The following is a 20,405-nucleotide window of genomic DNA, read 5'->3' on the forward strand; positions in this document are numbered from 1 at the left end:
TGTCTTTCTCAAGATCTAAAATCCTACCTACATTGTCTGTTTTCCTAATATAGCATGTTGGTATTCTCTTACCTGGTCTTGAGAGACAATTTCTGTGTTATAATCCAGAACATTACTAAGCACATAACAACTCATACTCTTTCTGGACTCATAGTCAAAATACTCAAAAAGTGGGTGAAAATGTTTTAATTTCAAGACTGTTAAAATATTGTTGTAAGTGTCAACAGGTATCTTCAAAAGTCTGGTGAGCTCCTTTGAAACTGCACTACTGGTAGCAATACTACAAAAAGAAAAACAACAGCCCTTTAATGAATAAAATTAGCTTTCTATATATATGAAAAACTCATTGCATAAAAATTGTTCATTTACACATTAAAGGAAATAGGTCAAGTGAATCATGCCATCTCAAAATACTCCAATGACCTTCTTCAAGAAGATAGAGATGTCTATCTAAACACAAACACGTATTCACCTCTTAATTTTCCATTAATACAAATAAGATGTAACACTCTCCAACTCAACGACCAGGTTGTACAGCTTGAGGTAAAATAACTATCTAGAATTTGACATTTCTAAGAAAAGTATTTTAAGTGGTAGTTAAGTTCCTGGGTAGCCAATAAATACTGTATATTCATGATGAAAATCAGTAGTAAGAAAAACCCATGCAAAACTAGCACCTCTACAAAACAGTTTCTTCTGCATCAGATGTTGGTGATTAAGGAAAAGCAGGCTAAATTCAAGGTAGTAGCTCATAGCAGCATTCTGTTGAGATGAGGCATATCCGGGCATTTATAAGACCTTTAGAGGTTGGGATTTCTAATTCTTTATTTTGTCTAATTTTACTTTAAAACTTACTTGGTGGGGGAATGCAGATACATAATTTAATTTTCTCTCATATTTAACATTCAAGATCTGGAATGTTTTTCAGTTCACAAAAAAATGGAAATAACCAAAAAAAGGGGGGGTGGAGTGCCAAATAAAAGGAGGTAAAAGGAAAATGAGAAATCTTCCTGATGTAGCTAAACCACCAGAAAGGAGATGGAAAGGAAAAAGATGGTATGAAGTAAAATTATGAATAATTTTATTATTAAAAATATACTTTTTAATTATTAAAAAATAATTGACCCCAATTTCAGATGCAATGCAGGATGGGACAGTAGGAGGACTGCTGGTGAAAAGGTAAAGGGACCAGAATTGCCCACGGTGGCCACTAGAGGATGCCACAGACTAGGACAGCATAGTTGAGGAAGCTCCCAAGTAGGTAACAAAATCAACTTTCCTTGATGGTATCAAAATCAAAGCTCAAAATAGAAAAATATTTCAAACCAATTTAATTTTCACACCTTAAATATATGTGTTTCTAATTTTTCAAAACTTATTCATCTGCAGGAAATCACTTCTTATGGAAACACTGCTTAACATAAACAGTTGACCCATGAACCACACAGATTTGAATTGTGCAGGCCCACTTATACATGATGTTTTTCTACAAATACAGTACAGTACTATGAAATGTTATTTTCTCTTCCTGTAATATTCTTATAATTTTCTCTTTTCTCTGGCTTACTTGATTGTAAGAATACAGTATATAATACATAGAACGTAGAAAATACGTGTTCATAGCTGTTTTTTGTTGTTAAGGCTTCTGGTCAACAGTAGGCTATCAGTAGTTAAGTTTTGGGGGAGTAAAAAGTTCTAAGCAATTTTTCAATTGTACACAAGGTCAGTGCTCCTAATCCCAACATTGTTCAAACATGAACTGTTAATTTTCTTACCAGTTTGAAAACTCATTCATATTCTGAAATGGAAAGACTGCTTATACTCCATGAGTGCCACTACTTTATCAATGTACATAATCAAGGAATTGATTGGCACTTTCTGCCCTGTAACACCAAGCAAGTCAATCTAACAAACGCTTCAGACAAATGCTAACATTTCCAAAAGCAATTAAGAATAACAAATCTGGGATTAAAAAAGTGTTTTATGAGGGTTTTTACAAAAATGTAACTTTGACTTACTGTTCAAGGTTGAGCTTATTAAATATCTCCACTGTGGTTTCTAGAACTTTATCAACATAGTCCACACGATCAGGGTAACACTTCATAGCAAGATTAATGAGAGAGACTTGTAAAGACACAACGTCCTCAGAAGGCATGTCTTGTCTAGACTGAAATGTTTAGAAAACCACAGAATTTAAACAATCACAAAAGGATATACCAGCTGAGAAGTTTCCAAGTTTTGAGAATTTAGAAAAGCCATTCAAACCTGTATTACTGTAGCCACCTGCTGTGAAAATATGTCAAAAAGTTTAATATCTGCTGGGATTCCAGGTCCATCTTCACGGTGAGCAAATAAAGCTAACCTGAAAAAGAAAACAATCTTTATTTTAACAAATACAGGGACTTGAGTGGTGGGATCATGGGTGACATTTTATTCTTTATACCTTACTGTATTTTCTACAAGGTATTTCTCCTAGAACATTAAAAAAGATTTTAAAAAAGAATGTGGAATTGAGCCATTCCCTCCATTCATTTTTTAATTAAGTTTTTATTTTAATTCTAGTATAACAGCATTCTATCACTTTCAGTGTACAGTATAGTGATTAAATTATTCCATACATCACCCCATCCTCATGACGAGTGAGTGTCCTCCTTAATCCCCATCACCAATTTCACCTATTCCCCACCCCCCACCTCCTCTCTGGTAACCACCAGTTTATTCTTTACAGTTAAGAATCTGTTTCTTGGGATGTGTCTTTTCTTTCCTTTGCTCATTTGTTTTGTTTCTTAAATTCTACATGAGTGAAATCATATGGTATTTGTCTTTCTCTGACTTATTTCAGTTAGCATAACACTCTCTAGCAAATACATTGTCATTGCAAATGGCAAGATTTCATTCTTTATGACTAAACATATGTATATATATAACACATCTTCTTTATCCATTCATCTATCCATGGGCATGGGCACTTGGGCTGCTTACATAATTTGGCTATTGCAAATAATGCGCTAAACACAGGGGTGTATGTATCCCTTTGAATCAGTGTTTTTGTATTTTTGGGGTAGATACGCAGTAGTGCGATTATTGGATTGTAGGGTAGATTTGTTTTTAAGTTTTTGAGGAACCTCCATACTGTCTTCCACAGTAGCTATTCCAGTCTGACTTCCAATCAACAGTGCAAGAGGGTTCTTTTCTCTCCATATCCTCACCAACACTATTGTTTCTTAGATTTTTGATTTTAGCCATTCTGAGAGGTGTGAGGTATCAATCATCTCATTGTAGTTTTGATTTGTATTTCCCTGATGATGAGTGATATTGAGCACCTTTTCACATGCCTGTTGGCCATCTGTAGGTCTTTGGAGAAATGTCTATTCATGTCTTTGGCCCATTTTTTTAATTGGATTGTTTTCTGGGTGTTCAGTTTTATCAGTTCTTTATATATTTTGGAAACTAACCCTTTATTGGATACGTCATCTGCAAATACCTTTTCCCATTCAGTAGGCTACCTTTTAGTTTTGTTAACTGTTTCCTTCACTATGCAGAGACTTTTTTTTTTAATTTATTTATTTTGAGAAAGAGAGTAAGCAAGCAGGGAAGGGACAAAGAAAGAGGGAGAGAGAATACCAAGTAGGCTCTACACTAGCACCAAGCCTGACATGGGGCTCAATCCTATGAACTTTGAGATCATGACATGAGCTGAAATCAAGAGTCAGACAAGTAACCAACTGAGCCATCCAGGTGCCCCAGAAACTTTTTATTTTGATATAGTCCCAATAGTTTATTTTTGCTTTTATTTCCCTTGCCTCAGGAGACATATCTAAAAAAATGTTCCTATGGCCAAGATTAGAGAAATTATTGCCTGTACTCTCTTGTAGGATTTTTATGGCTTCCAGTCTCACATTTAGGTCTTTAATGCATTTTGAGTTTATTTTTGTGTAGTAAGAAAGTGGTCAATTCATTTTTAACTGAACAGTTTTGTCAATGATGTCTCATTTCACTGAATTCTTACTATATATACATATTTTATACTATACATAGATCTTCAATAGGTCAATTTTGCCATATGCTTTGAAGTCTAATCAAATAGATATGGATAAAAATGCATTAAAGTGACAAATGTATTCAACAACCATGATTTTAAAGAGCAATCTTTAAAAGATAAATTCCATGGGAATGCAAGCTGGTGCAGCCACTCTGGAAAACAGTATGAAGGTTCCTCAAAAAACTAAAAATAGAGCTACCCTACAACCCAGCAATTGCACTACTAGGCATTTATCCAAGGGATACAGGTATGCTGTTTCAAAGGGACACATGCACCCCCATGTTTATAGCAGCACTATCAAAACTGACAAAGTATGGAAAGAGCCCAAATGCCCATCGATGGATGAATGGATACAGAAGATGTGGTGTATATATATATATATATATATATATATACACACACACATACATACAATGGAGTATTACTCGGCAATCAAAAAGAATGAAATCTTGCCATTTGCAAGTATGTGGATGGACTGGAGGTTATTATGCTAAGTGAAATTGGTCAGAGAAAGATAAAAATCATGACTTCACTCATATGAAGACTTTAAGAGACAAAACAGATGAACATAAGGGAAAGGAAACAAAAATAATATAAAAACAGGGAGAGGGACAAAACAGAAGAGACTCATAAATATGGAGAACAAACTGAGGGTTACTGGAGGGCTTGTGGGAGGGGGGAGGGGCGAAATGGGTAAGAGGCACTAAGGAATCTACTCCTGAAATCATTGTTGCACTGTATGCTAACTAATTTGGATGTTAATTTTAAAAAATAAAAAATAAAATAAAAAATAAAATAAAATAAAAGATAAATTCCATTATCAGCTTCCCTTAAGAGTATGCCCAATTTGCATGTAATTCTTGCTGCCCAGGTTTGAAGAGATAATTTGGGAGAATTTGCTATATAAATTCTCAGACTTTAATAACTTAGGTACTTAAAATATAACAAAATGTATTTGCAGAAATAAATCTTCACTTGGGTTTCTGGTTTCATTACGTCAATGATGTGTAAGCTCACAAGCAGGACACCTATTATATCCTGGCACTCAGCATAGTTGCCAAGCAGGCACTCATTAAAACCATTATCAAAGGCAAAGTTTTATACTTTCACCCAAGACCACTGGCTAAAGTAAAATTTAAACCTAAAAGGAATTTACTAAACATATTTAATATTTCAAAATTCTTCTTTAAAAAAATGTGATAGAGTGATTACCTAAGCATTCTTAATCATCTCTATTTAATGAATACTTGATTAAAAAAAAAAAAAAAAAAAAGACTCCCAAATCAAATCAGTTCCCACTAAAAGGTAACTTTCATTATTGTAAAAAACAAATTTTGTTCTTTGGATTTGTAAGATTTAAGTAATGAATCTGTATAACATTGCCAATTTAAATGCCAATTAAATGTCTAGATTAAGAGTATTCATGGGGCACCTGGGTGACTCAGTCAGTCGAGCATCCAACTTCGGCTCAGGTCATGATCTCACGGCTCATGAGTTCGAGCCCCACATTGGGCTCTGTGCTGACAGCTGAGAGCCTGAAGCCTGCTTTGGATTCTGTGTCTCACTCTCTCTCTGCCTGCCCTTCCCGTGCTTGCACACATGCTCTCTCTCCCAAAACAAAAAACATTTAAAAAAATTTTTTAAAACAAAACAAAAGAACAAGAGTATTCATTATCTCCATGCCTGCTGCTAAGCCTCTTCTCATGCCTAAGCTAGGCAAGCACCTGGTAGGTACTCATGCTTACAGAATTAATGTTCATAATGTAATTACATTAAAATCATTAATAAAGATGTAACAGAAATAAGTAATTCACAGAAATGTTTTAAGTTCATTAGTTCCAAGTCAAAACACTGCCCTGCAGTGTTGGAAATGCTTACCTATCAATTAAAGCAATGATTATGTTTTTCACATTTACATTTTGGTGTAACTCAGCACAGGCCCGGAGAAAAGGATTCAAAGTTTGAAGGTGGAATTCATCAGGGAAAACCTGAAAATCAAATAATAATTGAGTGATACAAGTAAAAGTATTTCACATTATATTCTGGATTTACAGCAAAGGTCATATTTGTGGAAACAATTGTTTAATCTTACACAACTAAATTCAAATACATTACTTTTGAGACTCTTTAAACATAAGGCCAGACAGAAATATTCCAATAACCAAAGTACATCTACAATTAAACTAAAACAAATGAGAACTAGAAAACATGAAAACTACTCTTCCCTACATTTTGGGGAGAAAAAACACATCAATACAAAGATGAACTTATCATTAAGAGAAAATCCTTTACTGAGGCCAGCTGATATTCTATCAAGATTTTTTTCAAAACAATGAAAATTAATGAAAGACAAAATGAGTCCTTTTAAAAAGTGAAATGTTCTCACTTACCTGAATAATACACTCCATGAGATATTCTTGAGCCAAAGCATCCCTACAATTCACAACTTGTTCCAATATCCCAGTCAAAACAATCTAAAAGAGTTAAAAAAAAATTATTTTTAAATCCTAAACCACTCCTCTAATAACATAAACTATTAATTTGAAAATCTTACTTTAGATTTTTCTTACCCCTATTTCATTTTTAAACTTTAACATTTTACAGAAGAATTTTTAAATAAAAATTTAAGTAAAAAATTCTGGGCTTCTATTTAGTAAGTCATTTAGGACGAAGTTCATTTTATCAATTTTTTCTTTTATAATTTGTGCCTTTTGTGCCCTAAGAAATCTTTGTCTAATTCAATATTATAAAGATTTCCTTTGTGTTTTCTTCTAAAAGTTTTATAGGTGCCTGAGTGCTCAGTCGGTTAAGTGTTCGACTTTGGCTCAGGTTATGATCTGGCGGTTTGTGAGTTTGAGCCCCATGTTGGGCTCTGAGCTGACAGCTCAGAGCCTGGAGCCTGCTTCTATATTTCTGCTGTCTCTGCCCCTCCCCCACTCTCTCACATGCTCTCTCTCAAAAATAAACATTAAAAAAAAAAAAACTTAAAAGTTTTATGGTTTTAGGTTTTATATTTACACCCCTGATCCATTTTTGACTTTTTCTACATGGTATGAGAATGGGTCACAGTTCAAGGGTTTTGTTTGCACACAGATGTCCAATTGTTCCAGAACCATTTGTTGAAAAGTAATGGTACTTTTATCAAAAGTAATTTATCATATATGACAGGGCCCATTCTGGATTCTCTTTTCCAGGGCTCAGCAAATCTAGCTCAATTATCTGTTTTTGTACATTACTTCTATATTGTCTGTGGTTGTTTTTCACTATACCTGCAGAGTTTAGTGTTGTAGACAACATGGCTTGTAAAATAAAAAAATATATTACTATTTTTCCTTTCTAGAAAAAGCTTGTCAATCTCTGCTTTATTCCTCCCACTGATTTATGTGTTTATCCCTTCCACCAATATCACATTATCTTACTGTAGTTTTAGAGTAAATCTACAGTAATATGTAGTTAATCTCAATTTCAGAAAAATTGGTATCTTAATATTGAGTCTTCCAATCCACAAACACAAACTGAAAATCAATTTACTTAAATCTTCTTTAGTTTTAAAATGGTTTTCAATGTAGTATTATTTAATAAAAATATTTGTAAAAATTAGACCTCAATTTATATACCTCATGACGTAAGAAAAAGTGACAAGTAAAAGGATATAAACCTGTTTGTAACGTTCCACATTTACACCTTCCAACTGACTGAGGCGCACCAAATTTGTTCCCACTAAAATTCTGAGTTCTTGTCTTTCTCGTTCTCTTTTTTCCCTATCTCGGCTATGTCCCTGATGTTGCATTCGCACCCAGAGCTTGTTCATCTCTGCAAAGTTGAGTAGTACAAAATCCATGGAATCACTGATATCACCAGTCGTTTCTTCACTGCAAAGAGACAGTTGAAAAATTCTTTATATACACTATTTATGCCATAGGACCAGCTTTACTGTTATCCCTCTCCTTTGTGCATTTCCTTATTGCATTAATATGTCAATGTTTTCTATTAGAAATTTTAACTTCATTGGCTTAGTGTTCAATTTCAAGGAAAACAGACTCAAGAGAAAAAAAATACCAGGGAGAGAACACAGTACAAGTACAAAGGGACAAAAAACTTTCCCCCACTCTTTATCCGGGGCCAACTTGTTCTTACAGCAACTCCATTAATTCAAAAAGCCTAAAAAACTTGATACTAATAACATACTAACTACATCATTTTATCGAACTTTTTATGGTTCCAATTGGAATATAAGCTTTGAGAGGGAAGAGACTATGTTATTTCCTGCTTATTTTTCATCTTCTAGGATAGGAAACACAGTTTTCAAAATTTTTTAACGACTGCCTAATTAAATGCTCAAAACTGGGGTGCCTGGGTGGCTCAATCACTTAAGCGTCCAACTCTTGACTATGGCTGAGATCATGACCTCACAGTTCATGAGTTCAAGCCCTACATCTATTTTCTTGGGATTCTCTCACTCAAAAAATACATAAATACACTTTAAAAAAATAAAAAATAAATGCTCAAAAGTGGCAGTCAAATCATAATAAAACAAATAACTTCGCCATCTCCTCAGCACTGTTAAGTTTTTATCTCTTCTATACTGTTTAACTTTGTCACATGCATGGTAAATTTTTATTATATTCTTTTTCCCTTAAAAAGGAACTGATGTAGATATACTAAAAACTATCGAATTGTGCACCTTAGAAATAAATGAATAAATAAATAAGGGGTGCCTGGCTGGCTCAGTTGGTAGAGCATGTGACTCCTGATCTCAGGGTCACGGGTTCAAGCCCCATGTTGGGTGTAGAGATTACCTAAAAAATAATAATAATAAAAAAATAATAAAAATGAATAAATGAATAAATAAAATTAAACAAAAAGAAATTAAGTTCCTCAATCTACAGAATCTTCACATAAATAGTTCATCTAGTTGGTTGAAGACCACAGCTGGCTGACTATCTACACTTGTAGAATAAAAGTGCAATGGATGTGGGTACTAGAATACTGGTCACACAAGAGATGGGGCTCTCACTGAAAGGCTTTTGTTTTTTCAGTTTTGGAGTTAATATGTAATTTGTGTACACAGATAACTTAAGTCTCTTATATCCAGGTTATCCAGTCCATAAATTATAAAACTGATAAGATACTCAAGAAACAATATGAAAATTAGCCTCACTTGTGGAAAAAGTTAATCATACCTCATGAATTCATCATAAATGTAATTTAAAAGGTTACAGTTTCAAAGAATACTTAACATAATGGAAAAATGCTCCCAATTGTGTTAAATGAAAAAAGCAGGTTCTAATAATCCACAGACATAAATTTCATAATAGTACATTTTACATCACACCACACATGCTCAAGAGTTCTGTATCACAAGGGAAATACATACATGAAATGCTACAAGTCGCTAGTTGGGTGTGGGGAGGAGAATTACTGAGATTTATTTTCTTACAAACACTTTTCTATACTTCTTGCATATTCTACAACAAAAAAATCTTACAACTAAATCAAGAAAGAAAATCACTTACTCTGTTGGCTCTCCCTCATCAGGTAAGATATTTCTGGTACACTGAAGAAGATAGTTCCGAAGAAATAAACCTCTCAAGGGATGTTGCACACCACGACACATTTCTACCAAATCTTTCAAAATATCTTTCCTGGACTGAGGAAACGATTTGACATATACAACTCCAACTGTGATCAATAGATAACTAGGGGAATTATGAGGAAAATATTTGATTAAAAATAAAATATTCAAAAATAAATAAGTAAAATATTCAAGTCAAGAATTTGACTATGTCCAAACATACTGACTACAAACCTATTAAGACAGGAACCATGTTTTTCTTCTGCATAATGAAAAAATATCTAATTTATAATATAACCACAGTGCCTGAGTGGGTCAGTCAGTTAAACATCTGACTTCAGCTCAGGTCATGATCTCGTGGTTTGTGGGTTCAAGCCCCGCATCGGACTTTCTGCTGTCAGCACAGAGCCCACTTCAGATCCTCTGTCTCCCTCTCTCTACCCTTCCCCGCTCACTTGAATGCTCTGTCTCAAAAATAAACTTAAAAAGAGAGAACTTATAAAGAGAGAAAACCACTCATTGACCCTCCCCCCAACTTACATATATATTTACATACAGGTTATGTATATTTACATACATATATATATACACACGAGTATCATAATCACCTTTACACATTAGGAAGAGAATAAACATCATTAATTTTTCTAGTAGTCACGACATTAAACAAAACAGTAAGTCTACTTTTCTATTTCAAAAATTCCTCAACTATCTATATAAAAAGTAAAATTAATCATACCCTAAAACCTTAAAAGAAAACACAGAGTATTGGGGTGCCTGGGTATCTCAGTTGCTTAAGTGTCCAACTTTGACTCAGGTCATGATCTCACAGTTCATGAGTTCGAGCCCCACATCAGGCTCTGCGCTGACAGATCAGAGCCTGCTTCAGATTCTGTCTCCCTCTCTCTCTGCCCTTGCCCACATTTGTGTGTGCGCATGTGTGTGTGCTCTCTCTCTCAAAAATAAATATTAAAAAAATAAAAGGGGGGGGGACACCTGGGTGGCTCAGTCGGGTAAGCATCCGACTTCAGCTAAGGTCATGATCTTGCAGTCTGTGAGTTCGAGCCCCGCATCAGGCTCTGTGCTGACAGCTCAGAGCCTGGAGCCTGCTTCGGATTCTGTGTCTCCCTCCCTCTCTGCACATCCCCAACTCGTATTCTGTAATTCTGTACTTAAAAATAAGTAAAAACAGGGGCGCCTGGGTGGCTCAGTCGGTTGAGGGTCCGACTTCAGCTCAGGTCACGATCTCGCGGTCCGCGAGTTCGAGCCCCGCGTCGGGCTCTGGGCTGATGGCTCAGAGCCTGGAGCTTGCTTCCGATTCTGTGTCTCCCTCTCTCTCTGCCCCTCCCCCGTTCATGCTGTGTCTCTCTCTGTCTCAAAAATAAATAAACGTTAAAAAAAAAAAAATTAAAAAAATAAGTAAAAACATTAAAAAAAAAAAGAAAAAAGAAAACCTAGACTTTCTACCAAAATGCTAATCTCAATTTGTCAAGAAATTAAGTAACCTTAAAAATGATTTTTAGGGGCGCCTGGGTGGCGCAGTCGGTTAAGCGTCCGACTTCAGCCAGGTCACGATCTCGCGGTCCGTGAGCTCGAGCCCGGCGTCGGGCTCTGGGCTGATGGCTCAGAGCCTGGAGCCTGTTTCCGATTCTGTGTCTCCCTCTCTCTCTGCCCCTCCCCCGTTCATGCTCTGTCTCTCTCTGTCCCAAAAATAAATAAAAAAATAAACGTTGAAAAAAAAAAATTAAAAAAAAAAAAAAAAATAAAAAAAAAAAAATGATTTTTAAAAATCAAAGTTTAAAGGCTATAACATAAAGTGGAAAATGCAGTTATAAAAGCCCTCAAATTCTCAATTACTTACAGTCTTGGGATAATGTTTCCAGCATACTGTACAAGTTCATAGAGATCTGCCACTTTTCTTCCTTTAGCAAATTCATCTGTCAGGTAGACCTCCAAATAGTGTAGTTCATCAGAAATAGCCATATCTTTTCATTACGATTAAGGACTCAAATAAAGCTAAGCCAGCCTAAGCAATACAACACTTGATCTTAGCCAAAAGGCCGAGAAACAATGCCAGCCTAAGCAATACAATGGAACCTGTTGCAGTCATTAAACCACTGGGCAGATATTTTAAACATTAGTCCTTCAAAAAAGTATGTGTTTAAGTGAAGACAATTTCAGTGGGTTTTCCTTATTTTAAAATAAAGGTTTTATGGGGTGCCTGGGTGGCTCAGTTGGTTAAGCATCCAACTTCAGCTCAGGTCATGACCTCACAGTTCATGAGTTCGAGCCCACATCAGGCTCTGTGCTAAGAGCTCAGAGCCTGTGTCTCCCTTTCTCTCTGTCCCTCCCCTGCTCGTGGTCCGTCTCTCCCTTTCTCAATAATAAAGACACATTTAAAAAAAATTTTTAATAAAGTTTCTGTTTACTCATATGTGGAATTTAAGAAACAAAACAAATGAACAAAGAGAAAAAAAAGAGAGACAAACCAATAAAGAGACCCTTAACTATAAAGAACAAACTGATGGTTACCAGAGGGGACAGGAGTTGGAGGATGGGTGAAACAGGTGATGAGGATTAAGGAGGGCACTTGTCACAATGAGCACCAGGTGATTAAAAACTTAAAAAATAAATGGAATAAAATGTTAAAGAAAAAAAATAAAATAAGGGTTTTTAAAGATAGTCTGGTAAAGCAAAGGGGTATAAACAAGGATTGCCTAACATACTACTAGAGGGTTTTAAAATGGCAAAGCATTGAATTCATTTCCACTTCAGAATACTGCATAACAAAATCTAAGCATTAAAGAACCAACTGCCTAATAGCTTCAATATCCTTCATGAAGGGACTGGAAACTGCAACAACCTATTTAAAGAAGTTTAGGCATAGAAAAAGGGTTTCTGATATTCAGTTTTTCTTTTTCTCACAAAATTTCCATGGAGTACTATTTGGTTAAGACAATGAAAAATAATGTAAAACCAGAAAAACATAATAAGGAACAAACAAAATATGGCCTTATCAAGAAAAAAAGTATGATGAAAATGTTCAATCTTCAACATTCAAAAGATACAAAGTTCATAGTAGCTCTTTGGTGATAACATAGAAGTCCGGAGTTCACCAAGCATATTAGAAGCATGTTTCAGAGCATCCATAAGCTTGTTTTTGTCCTACAGAAATACCAAGAGAACTGATGAGAAAGCTTTCATTTAACTTGGATTTGTTATATAGTATGTAGTACTTAAATTATTTTAATCACATGCAAATCAGGTTAGTTTCACTTTACATTCTCTCTACTGAAAGAAAAAGATTCATGGTTCATCAGGACTGCAAAGCTTATTAGCAAGTCATCTGTAACTAGGACTGCAAACTTCCTGGCATAACTCTAATCTTTTCAACCCCTAGTGACTATGAAACTAGCTCCATTAATTCACATTTCCTACAATCAAGAGGGCTGGCATACTAATTCTTTGCCATACTAATGCTTTGCCACAAGTAATGCCATACTAATGCTTTGCCACAAGTAATGCCATACTAATGCTTTGCCACAAGTAAAGACTCTTCAGATATGTATGAAATGACTATCCTTTTAAGTATGTTTTCCTCCTCACAATGCCCATGTGTCCACTGAACACATAAATACAAAAAATGCCTGCAGATACAGAAAGCAATATTCAGACTCAGAAAAAACAGAAGCAAGCAATACCAAGTTCCATACCCACCGTCTTCTCCATTCCAACACACTTTTTTGTAAGAAAAAAATACAGTAGGTATAATTGGTTAAAATGGCATATTGCTAAGCTTTAGAAACTATAAGACACTTTACAAAGATAAGGTATTATCATCATCATCATCATCAGAGCAACTTATAACTTGAAGTACCGGCGTCTCTGGTTCCATTTCATAAATTTTAATGCAGAGAATCCATAGTTTCTATACAGATTACCTCCTACCCTGTCTTTTAGAATATGAAAACACAGAAACTGGTGTAAGGATAATTTTCAAGTTGGTTGCTGCAAAAAATATGTATCTATTCAGGATAGAAACAAAAAGTCTTCAAGATAGAAAAAAAAGCTGAATAATCCAAACCGAAAGCTTTTAAATATATTTGCTCAACAAATATTTATTAAGCACCCATTATATGTCAAGTACTCCTCAGATTTGAGATATAGAATCAATGAGGCTAGTAACTAAGGTCAGATATTGGTATGTAGATCAACACTATGTGTAAATAGATGATAGGGTTTCTTGTCCTCCTGGAGCTTACATTCTGGTAGAGAAGAGACAATTCCAAATCATAAATGCAAATGCAAGTAAACAGGGCTCTCTGTTGGAATTGCTCCACACAGTGCTTGAGGGATGTGGGATAAAGACAGAAGAAGTGATGCTATAGGACTTAAGAAAACCCAGATTGAAATTCTGCTTTCATATTGACATTCTTACCAGGCATCTCTTCATCTGGAATGACTGGACCTTCACAGCCTGGATGGCTTCATCCAAGAGCTTTTCCTGCTCATCCTGAGGTGACTGCTGTGTTGTAGGCTGAAAAATAAAAAATATTTCCATTAATGTCCCATTAACACTCTCCTCTAAAAAATCTGTTATTTCTGGGGTGCCTGGGTGGCTCAGTGGGTTAAGCGTCCGACACTTGATTTCCACTCAGGTCATGATCTTGCAGTTCATGGGATCCAGCCCCACATGGGTGGAGCCTGCATAGGATTCATATTCATTCTCTCTCTCTCTATCTCTCTCTCTCTCCCCCCCCCGCCCTCCCCTCCTCCCCCCCCCACACACCCATGTGCTTGCGCACTTCTCTCCCTCTCTCTAAATAAACTTTTAAAAATAAATAAAATTAAAATAAAAAAATAAAAATCTGTTATTTCCATAGCTCTAGCCATAGCCCTTTTCCAAAGCTTTCATATAAGCTCATTCCAGTTCTAGATCTCAAGCCCATTTATCTATTTTTGACAACTATTGAACCCAGTCATCTAAGTTAACAGCAAAATAATGCCAAAGGGGAACAGTAATGTAGACAGAATTTCTTCTCTCTCAGAAACTGATTCAACATACTTGTTAGCAGGTTGGCCTCAAAAAACATGTGGTGTTAGTTTAAATACAACCCAAACACAGCCATCCAATCAATCTAGTCTTTGTGATAGGTATAGTGTAACCCAAATCTCTAAAAGCCTCTTTTTTTCTCCATACTACTTTTCATCTGCATTTTAGTCTATTCTTAGATCAAGAAGCCAGTTTATGGAACACTGACCTTTTCAGGCAATATAGAACAAGGAACTAAAAAGCTTAGAAATAAAATAACTGAAACTAATATTAGTGACTGATGTAGAAGACCATAGGAGTACTCTCAAGTACCTACCTTACCATTTCAAATAGAAAAATCTATAGCTATAATGGACAAAATATTATGTACTCTTCAGTTTGTTACCAGCAAAACCTTATTTGCAAAATTAATTAGATTTACCTGTCAAGCAGAATTAACTACACCCTCCTTTATGCTGTGTAAACGTGTTTACACCTCTACACTCTATAAATGCACTGTACTGCAATTGTAAATGATGGTCATTTTTATATTAGGTTATGTGATATTCACAAATGTTCACTGTAGGAAAGAATGAGTTGGTTTTAGAATGTTCAGGTTACGTGTTTAATTAAAAAAATGACTAAAGAATCAATAGATGAATAGTTAAGTTCTGGTATACACATATACATAAACACGTAAACTGGAATATTATTCAGTCATGAAAAGGAACAAAGTAGTGATATATGTGACACGAATGAAACTAAAAAACATCTTGCTAAGTGAAAGAAGCCAGACAAAAAAGAGACCACATATTGTATGAGTCCATTCATATAAAATATCCAGAATAGGCAAATCATCCATAGAAACGGAAAGTAGAGGGGCGCCTGGGAGGCTCAGTTGGTTAAGCTTCCAACTTTGGCTCAGGTCATTATCTCATGGTTCGTGAGTTCAAGCCCTGCGTAGGGCTCCCTGCACCACTTCCGAGCCTCTGTCTGCCTCCCTCTGTCCCTCTCCCACTCAGGCACACACACATGTGCATCTGTGCTCTACTGGTAAAAAATAACATTAAAAAAAAAAAAAAAAAAGTACACTGGTGGTTACCAGAAGAGAGACTCAGGGAATAACTGCTTAATGAGTATAGGGTTTCCTTTGGGAGTGATAAAAATGTTTTGGAACTGGACAGAAATAGTTGCACAATACTGCGAATGTACTAAATGTCACTAAGTTGTTCACTTTAAAATGGCTAATCTTATGTTATATAAATTTCACCTTAATAAAAAAAAAATAACCAAAGATAAAATCCCTCTTACACAATAAGATGGAAAGGAAGGCAGCAAAGACTTACACATAAACGTGAAAGTTCAATCTGGTCTGTTCCAATATCTAACAATCAAAACAACAATGAATTTGAGAGTAACAAAAACCACATAAAACCCATTTCTGAATTATAATCACTTATAAAAGTGGAAAGTTTTCTCTTGGTCTAATTTTGTAAAGAGGGGAAAGCTAATAACAAGAAATGCTAAGCGTCTCTATCTTTTTCCCATGGCAAACTCTAGTAACCTGTGCTTCCCTATGACCACACTTCTTCACAAGCATACACAAATTTCAAAGAAAAAGTTATGTCTTTTAAACTAAACTTAAAGGGAACATTAATTTACACAGCAGAACTATTAGTGTTAAATGTTGGTCTCAGAGGCAAAGACAACACCAGCATCTGAGGATTCTGACTTAATGAAATTCGCTATTCATCCTGGGCTAGTCCTCTGAGAACTTCAGTGACATCAAACTATAGTTTGGATTTTTTTTTTTTTTTTTGGCTCTTTATCTCTAGATGGAATAGATTTAACAATTATTAGAATCAACAGATTTCATTACATTCAGATGATCAACTTAGAGATAAATATTTATACGTCAAGCAATTTTTATAATTATTTTTTATTGTGGTAAAATACTTACACAATTTGCCATGTTAACCATTTTTAAGTGTACAGTTCAGTGGCATTAAGTACATTCACACTGTTGCACAGTCATCACCAACCATCCATCTCCAACAGCCTTTTATCTTTCCCAAGGGAAACTCTCTACCCATAAAATTATCCCCCATTCTCCACTCCATGCCAGGAAACCACCATTTTACTTTCTCTTGAGTCTGACTTCTCTAGGTACCTCATATAAGTAGAATCATACACTTTTGTATCTGGCCATTTCAACTTAGCATGTTTTCAAGGCTCAACCATGTTGTAGCATGTGTCAGAATTTCCTTTCCTTTCAAGGCTGAATAATATTCCATCATATGTATATACCACATTTTGTTTATTCATCTATTGATGGGACACTTGGGTTGCTTCCACCTTTTGGCTATTCTGTATAAAATTACTTTAATATAGCAAGTATAACTGGTTACAAAGAGACTACAATTGTAAAAATATTTGTATAGAACTAAATAGATTCAGTGATTTATAAATAAAACTGTAGCAAAATTCTTCTATTTTGTATCAACTGGGTTTAAAATAGAAACATAAATACAAAATGTAGAAAATTACACCCTTATTACAAAGTAGGCTACAAATGAAAAACTAAAGCTATAATAAAGAAATGTATTTTTAGATATTACTCCCAGGACAATGTAGCTATTATACAAATGTAGCCATAATATGGCTATTCTAAGGGAGTGTCTTGATGCCCTCCCTGGGAAGTGTCACATACAGCAAGAACAGTAAGAAATGTTACGAACATGCTCTCATTAAACATGAGCCAGGTAATCAATGTCTCCTCACTTATAGAAGTGGTTCCTCATTTACAAATGACTCTATACTTAGCAGTTACATGGGTCAGAGAAAAATGGAAACACTAAAGAATCAAGATCAAATTAACATTTGTGACTAGGCTCACCTTAGCTTGAGACCCAGGCCAAACAGTCCTCCTAAGTCTATACAATTACACGGTTCAGAGAAAGGCAGAGAAAGTGATCCATTATGAACGGATCACTTATAAAATTACTCTCCATTCAAACAATGTGCATTCATTTCCTCTTCTATCAAACAGGAACAGTAAGAGTACTTATACTATTATGAGGAATAAATGAAATGACACAGAGCTCAGAACATGCCTAGCACTTAGTAATAAGCACTTTTTAAGTGTTATTATTATTATACCCCCATCAGATACAAGCAATTGTCTCCACCCATCCTAGCCACTTATTTACTGGTCCATTTTTTCACTGATATGCTGTAGATGTAATCCTAACACAATGCAAATCAACTGTAAAGTGAAAATAACCACTCTCACAAAGATACAGAATTTCATCATATTTAGTGAAAGCACTATTTTATTTTTCTCAAAATCAGAAATTTTGTATTTTCTTTTGTTTTCCTTTGCTTTCTTTCCTTCCCTTCCCTTTCTTTTCCTTTCACAACATTACAACTGAAGTACAGAGCATTAAGGATGATGAGGGCTTGGGAATTTCAAAATACAATTTGAACGCTAAACTGGCTCCAACTTCATTTACCAATAAATTTCTCCAGGAATTCTATGTTGGTACACACCATGAGCATTCACTTCTCTCAGCTTCACCTATTGGCAATGCTCCTTCTCCTCCACCTGGAGAATTTCTGCTTACCTTACTCACTGTCTCAGTTCACATGTCACTTTCTATAGTCTTTTTCAGGCTCCTGAAGCAGAACTCTCTCCCTCTATGACCCCACAACACTGAGTTGACAGTGCTAATAAAGACTGTAAAGACTATATTACATTAAGTTCCATAAGCATATCTTCCCTGTTAGACACTCTTAAGCTCTTGGACAGTAAGGACCATGTTTGTTTCCAGTGCCTAGCACTGACATTAGAAGGCATACAATATAGTTGAATTGAATTGTATCCCAGAATTTTAGGACGGGGAAGAGCCAAAGAAGCCAACAGTTGTTTTCAGTGAGACTCAAAGAAGAATGAATGACTCGCCCAATTCACAGAAACACTGACTGTGACAAGACTAACAGCCAAGTTTCCTTTCCCAAAAATGTCCATGAGGACAGGACCGTGTGTCCAGCTCACTGCTTCAAACTGGTTCACCCAGTACAGAACTGAGGTGTACAAAAGATCCTTAATTAAGTGCTTTCCATTACAAAACACTGTACATATCAATCCATAAATGTTGAGAAACTGACACATCCTCGCTAAATTTTTACATCGTCCTTACATCAGTTCTCTATTGTAAAAATTCTGAGAAATACACAAAATCATCTTGTACGGCAATATATTATATGAAAGTAGTATGTCAAACATTTAATCCTGCTTTCTGGCATTAACACATTTAAAGTGAAGTCTGTTTCCAGGCTTAGAGGTTTATAAAAGCCTGTCTACATGAACTGAATAATGAGATCATTAAAATTACATAGAATACACCAACACCCCCAAAACATGGTTTATACACTGCAGATTATGTCAAAAGCTAATAAAATGCAAGTGACAACTTGCCTTTGTGGAAACTAGGCACATGGATTTACATTTTGAGGAAGTTCAAGTTTACAGGCCAACAGCCACATCACGATTTGCTGCCACCACGAAGAGGAGCTAACAAGAATGAATGCCTACTTCCAGCAAATAAAATACTTAGATTTCATCAATGAGAAGACATGTAATATAGCCAAGGTACCGGATAAACAAACGTTAAAGGAAACAAGAAGTCTCCTTTCTGTCCTACTTAATGGATATCAGATAGCAAGAGTCCTTCCAGGAAATTCACGTGAGTCCCTAGAAATCGCTGACAAACACAGCAGTGGAAGGGGGCTATGAGGCCGAAAAAGGCCAAGACACCACTTGGCCCCTCCGGTAGGTATTTCTTGTACAAGAAAAGGGCGTGGGGACAACAGAGCACTACCAGGCACAAAGGTGGAAACGCACGCCAGCGACAGAGCAATCTCTGGGCGGATCCCTACGCCACCTCGGAGTCTCAGGCCCACTGCACGCCCCCGACTCAGCCTGACGCTTAGACCCGGTATTCCCCTCAAGGCGCGGCGGTGGCCGACTCCACTCAAGAGGTGGCAGCAGGCCTTCATGGACCTCAGAGCCTACAGGCCGAGACACCCCCTCGAAAAGGCTACCCCATTCCAGAGCAACCGTCGCGATCAGGAGCCGCCGCCCACCCCGATCTCGGATCTGCCCGCCTGCGGCCTTCCCCGGCCTGTCCTCATCCCGCAGGCCAAGCCGGGCTGGTCTTAGCCCCGATCAGGCTGCAGAGCCCCAACTCCGCCCGCAAGGCTCCAGGGCGGTGGGAGAGCGCAGAGGTTGAAAGAAGGGTCCGCCCGGGGCCCGCCGCCCCTCAACACTTACCATGGCGACTCCCCAAAGCCTGCAGCAAGCAGCACCCACCCCGCGCGAAGCCTCCTGCGGTCAGGTGACGCTGCGGCCTCTCCAAACCCCGCCCTCCTTAGCCCCGCCCTCGGACCCTGCAGGCGGCTCCTCGATTGGCCCGCTTCTAGGAACTCAAGTCTCGCGTGTTTATTGGCTCCTGCCACTTATCCAGGGACTGACGGACCTGGGTTCTAGCCTGTCCCTCCACAGTGTGTGAGAGAGGGCGGGGAGGTGCACTGTAGCGGGGAATCTCTCGGCGGCTCCTGCCGCCGAGACAGCAGGAAGTAAAGGTGTCGTTTGAGTAGTTTGTCAAGACGGAAGGAATGGAAGAAGTGGGAGCTGCCGGTCCAAGTTCACCTGTCCAGGGGCGTGCAGTCACGTTGCGCGTGCGCAAAAGGAAGAC

At 36.7% G+C, this 20,405-nt stretch overlaps 1 protein-coding gene and 1 non-coding gene across 2 annotated transcripts in view; one reads left to right on the forward strand and one right to left on the reverse strand.

Moving 5' to 3' along the window:
• Positions 1–20,188, reverse strand: part of VPS35 (VPS35 retromer complex component) — a 36,752-nt gene extending 16,564 nt beyond the window's left edge. Inside the window, exons 1-11 of the mRNA XM_045442624.1 lie at positions 19,982–20,188; positions 14,056–14,154; positions 12,686–12,782; positions 11,479–11,602; positions 9,559–9,741; positions 7,701–7,914; positions 6,433–6,516; positions 5,921–6,030; positions 2,266–2,362; positions 2,019–2,167; positions 73–280 (exon numbers count right to left, since the gene is read on the reverse strand). Of these exons, the coding sequence (XP_045298580.1) occupies positions 73–280; positions 2,019–2,167; positions 2,266–2,362; positions 5,921–6,030; positions 6,433–6,516; positions 7,701–7,914; positions 9,559–9,741; positions 11,479–11,602; positions 12,686–12,782; positions 14,056–14,154; positions 19,982–19,984 (1,368 nt within the window). The 5' untranslated portion in view covers positions 19,985–20,188. The remainder of the gene's footprint in view (positions 1–72; positions 281–2,018; positions 2,168–2,265; positions 2,363–5,920; positions 6,031–6,432; positions 6,517–7,700; positions 7,915–9,558; positions 9,742–11,478; positions 11,603–12,685; positions 12,783–14,055; positions 14,155–19,981) is intronic.
• Positions 8,759–8,831, forward strand: TRNAR-CCU. Its single transcript has one exon. It is a non-coding gene; the product is annotated as a tRNA-Arg (tRNA).
• Positions 20,189–20,405: the final 217 nt, after the last annotated feature.

The sequence above is a fragment of the Leopardus geoffroyi genome, chromosome E2 (assembly GCF_018350155.1).
Source record: "Leopardus geoffroyi isolate Oge1 chromosome E2, O.geoffroyi_Oge1_pat1.0, whole genome shotgun sequence".
In the NCBI taxonomy this organism is placed as follows: domain Eukaryota; kingdom Metazoa; phylum Chordata; class Mammalia; order Carnivora; family Felidae; genus Leopardus; species Leopardus geoffroyi.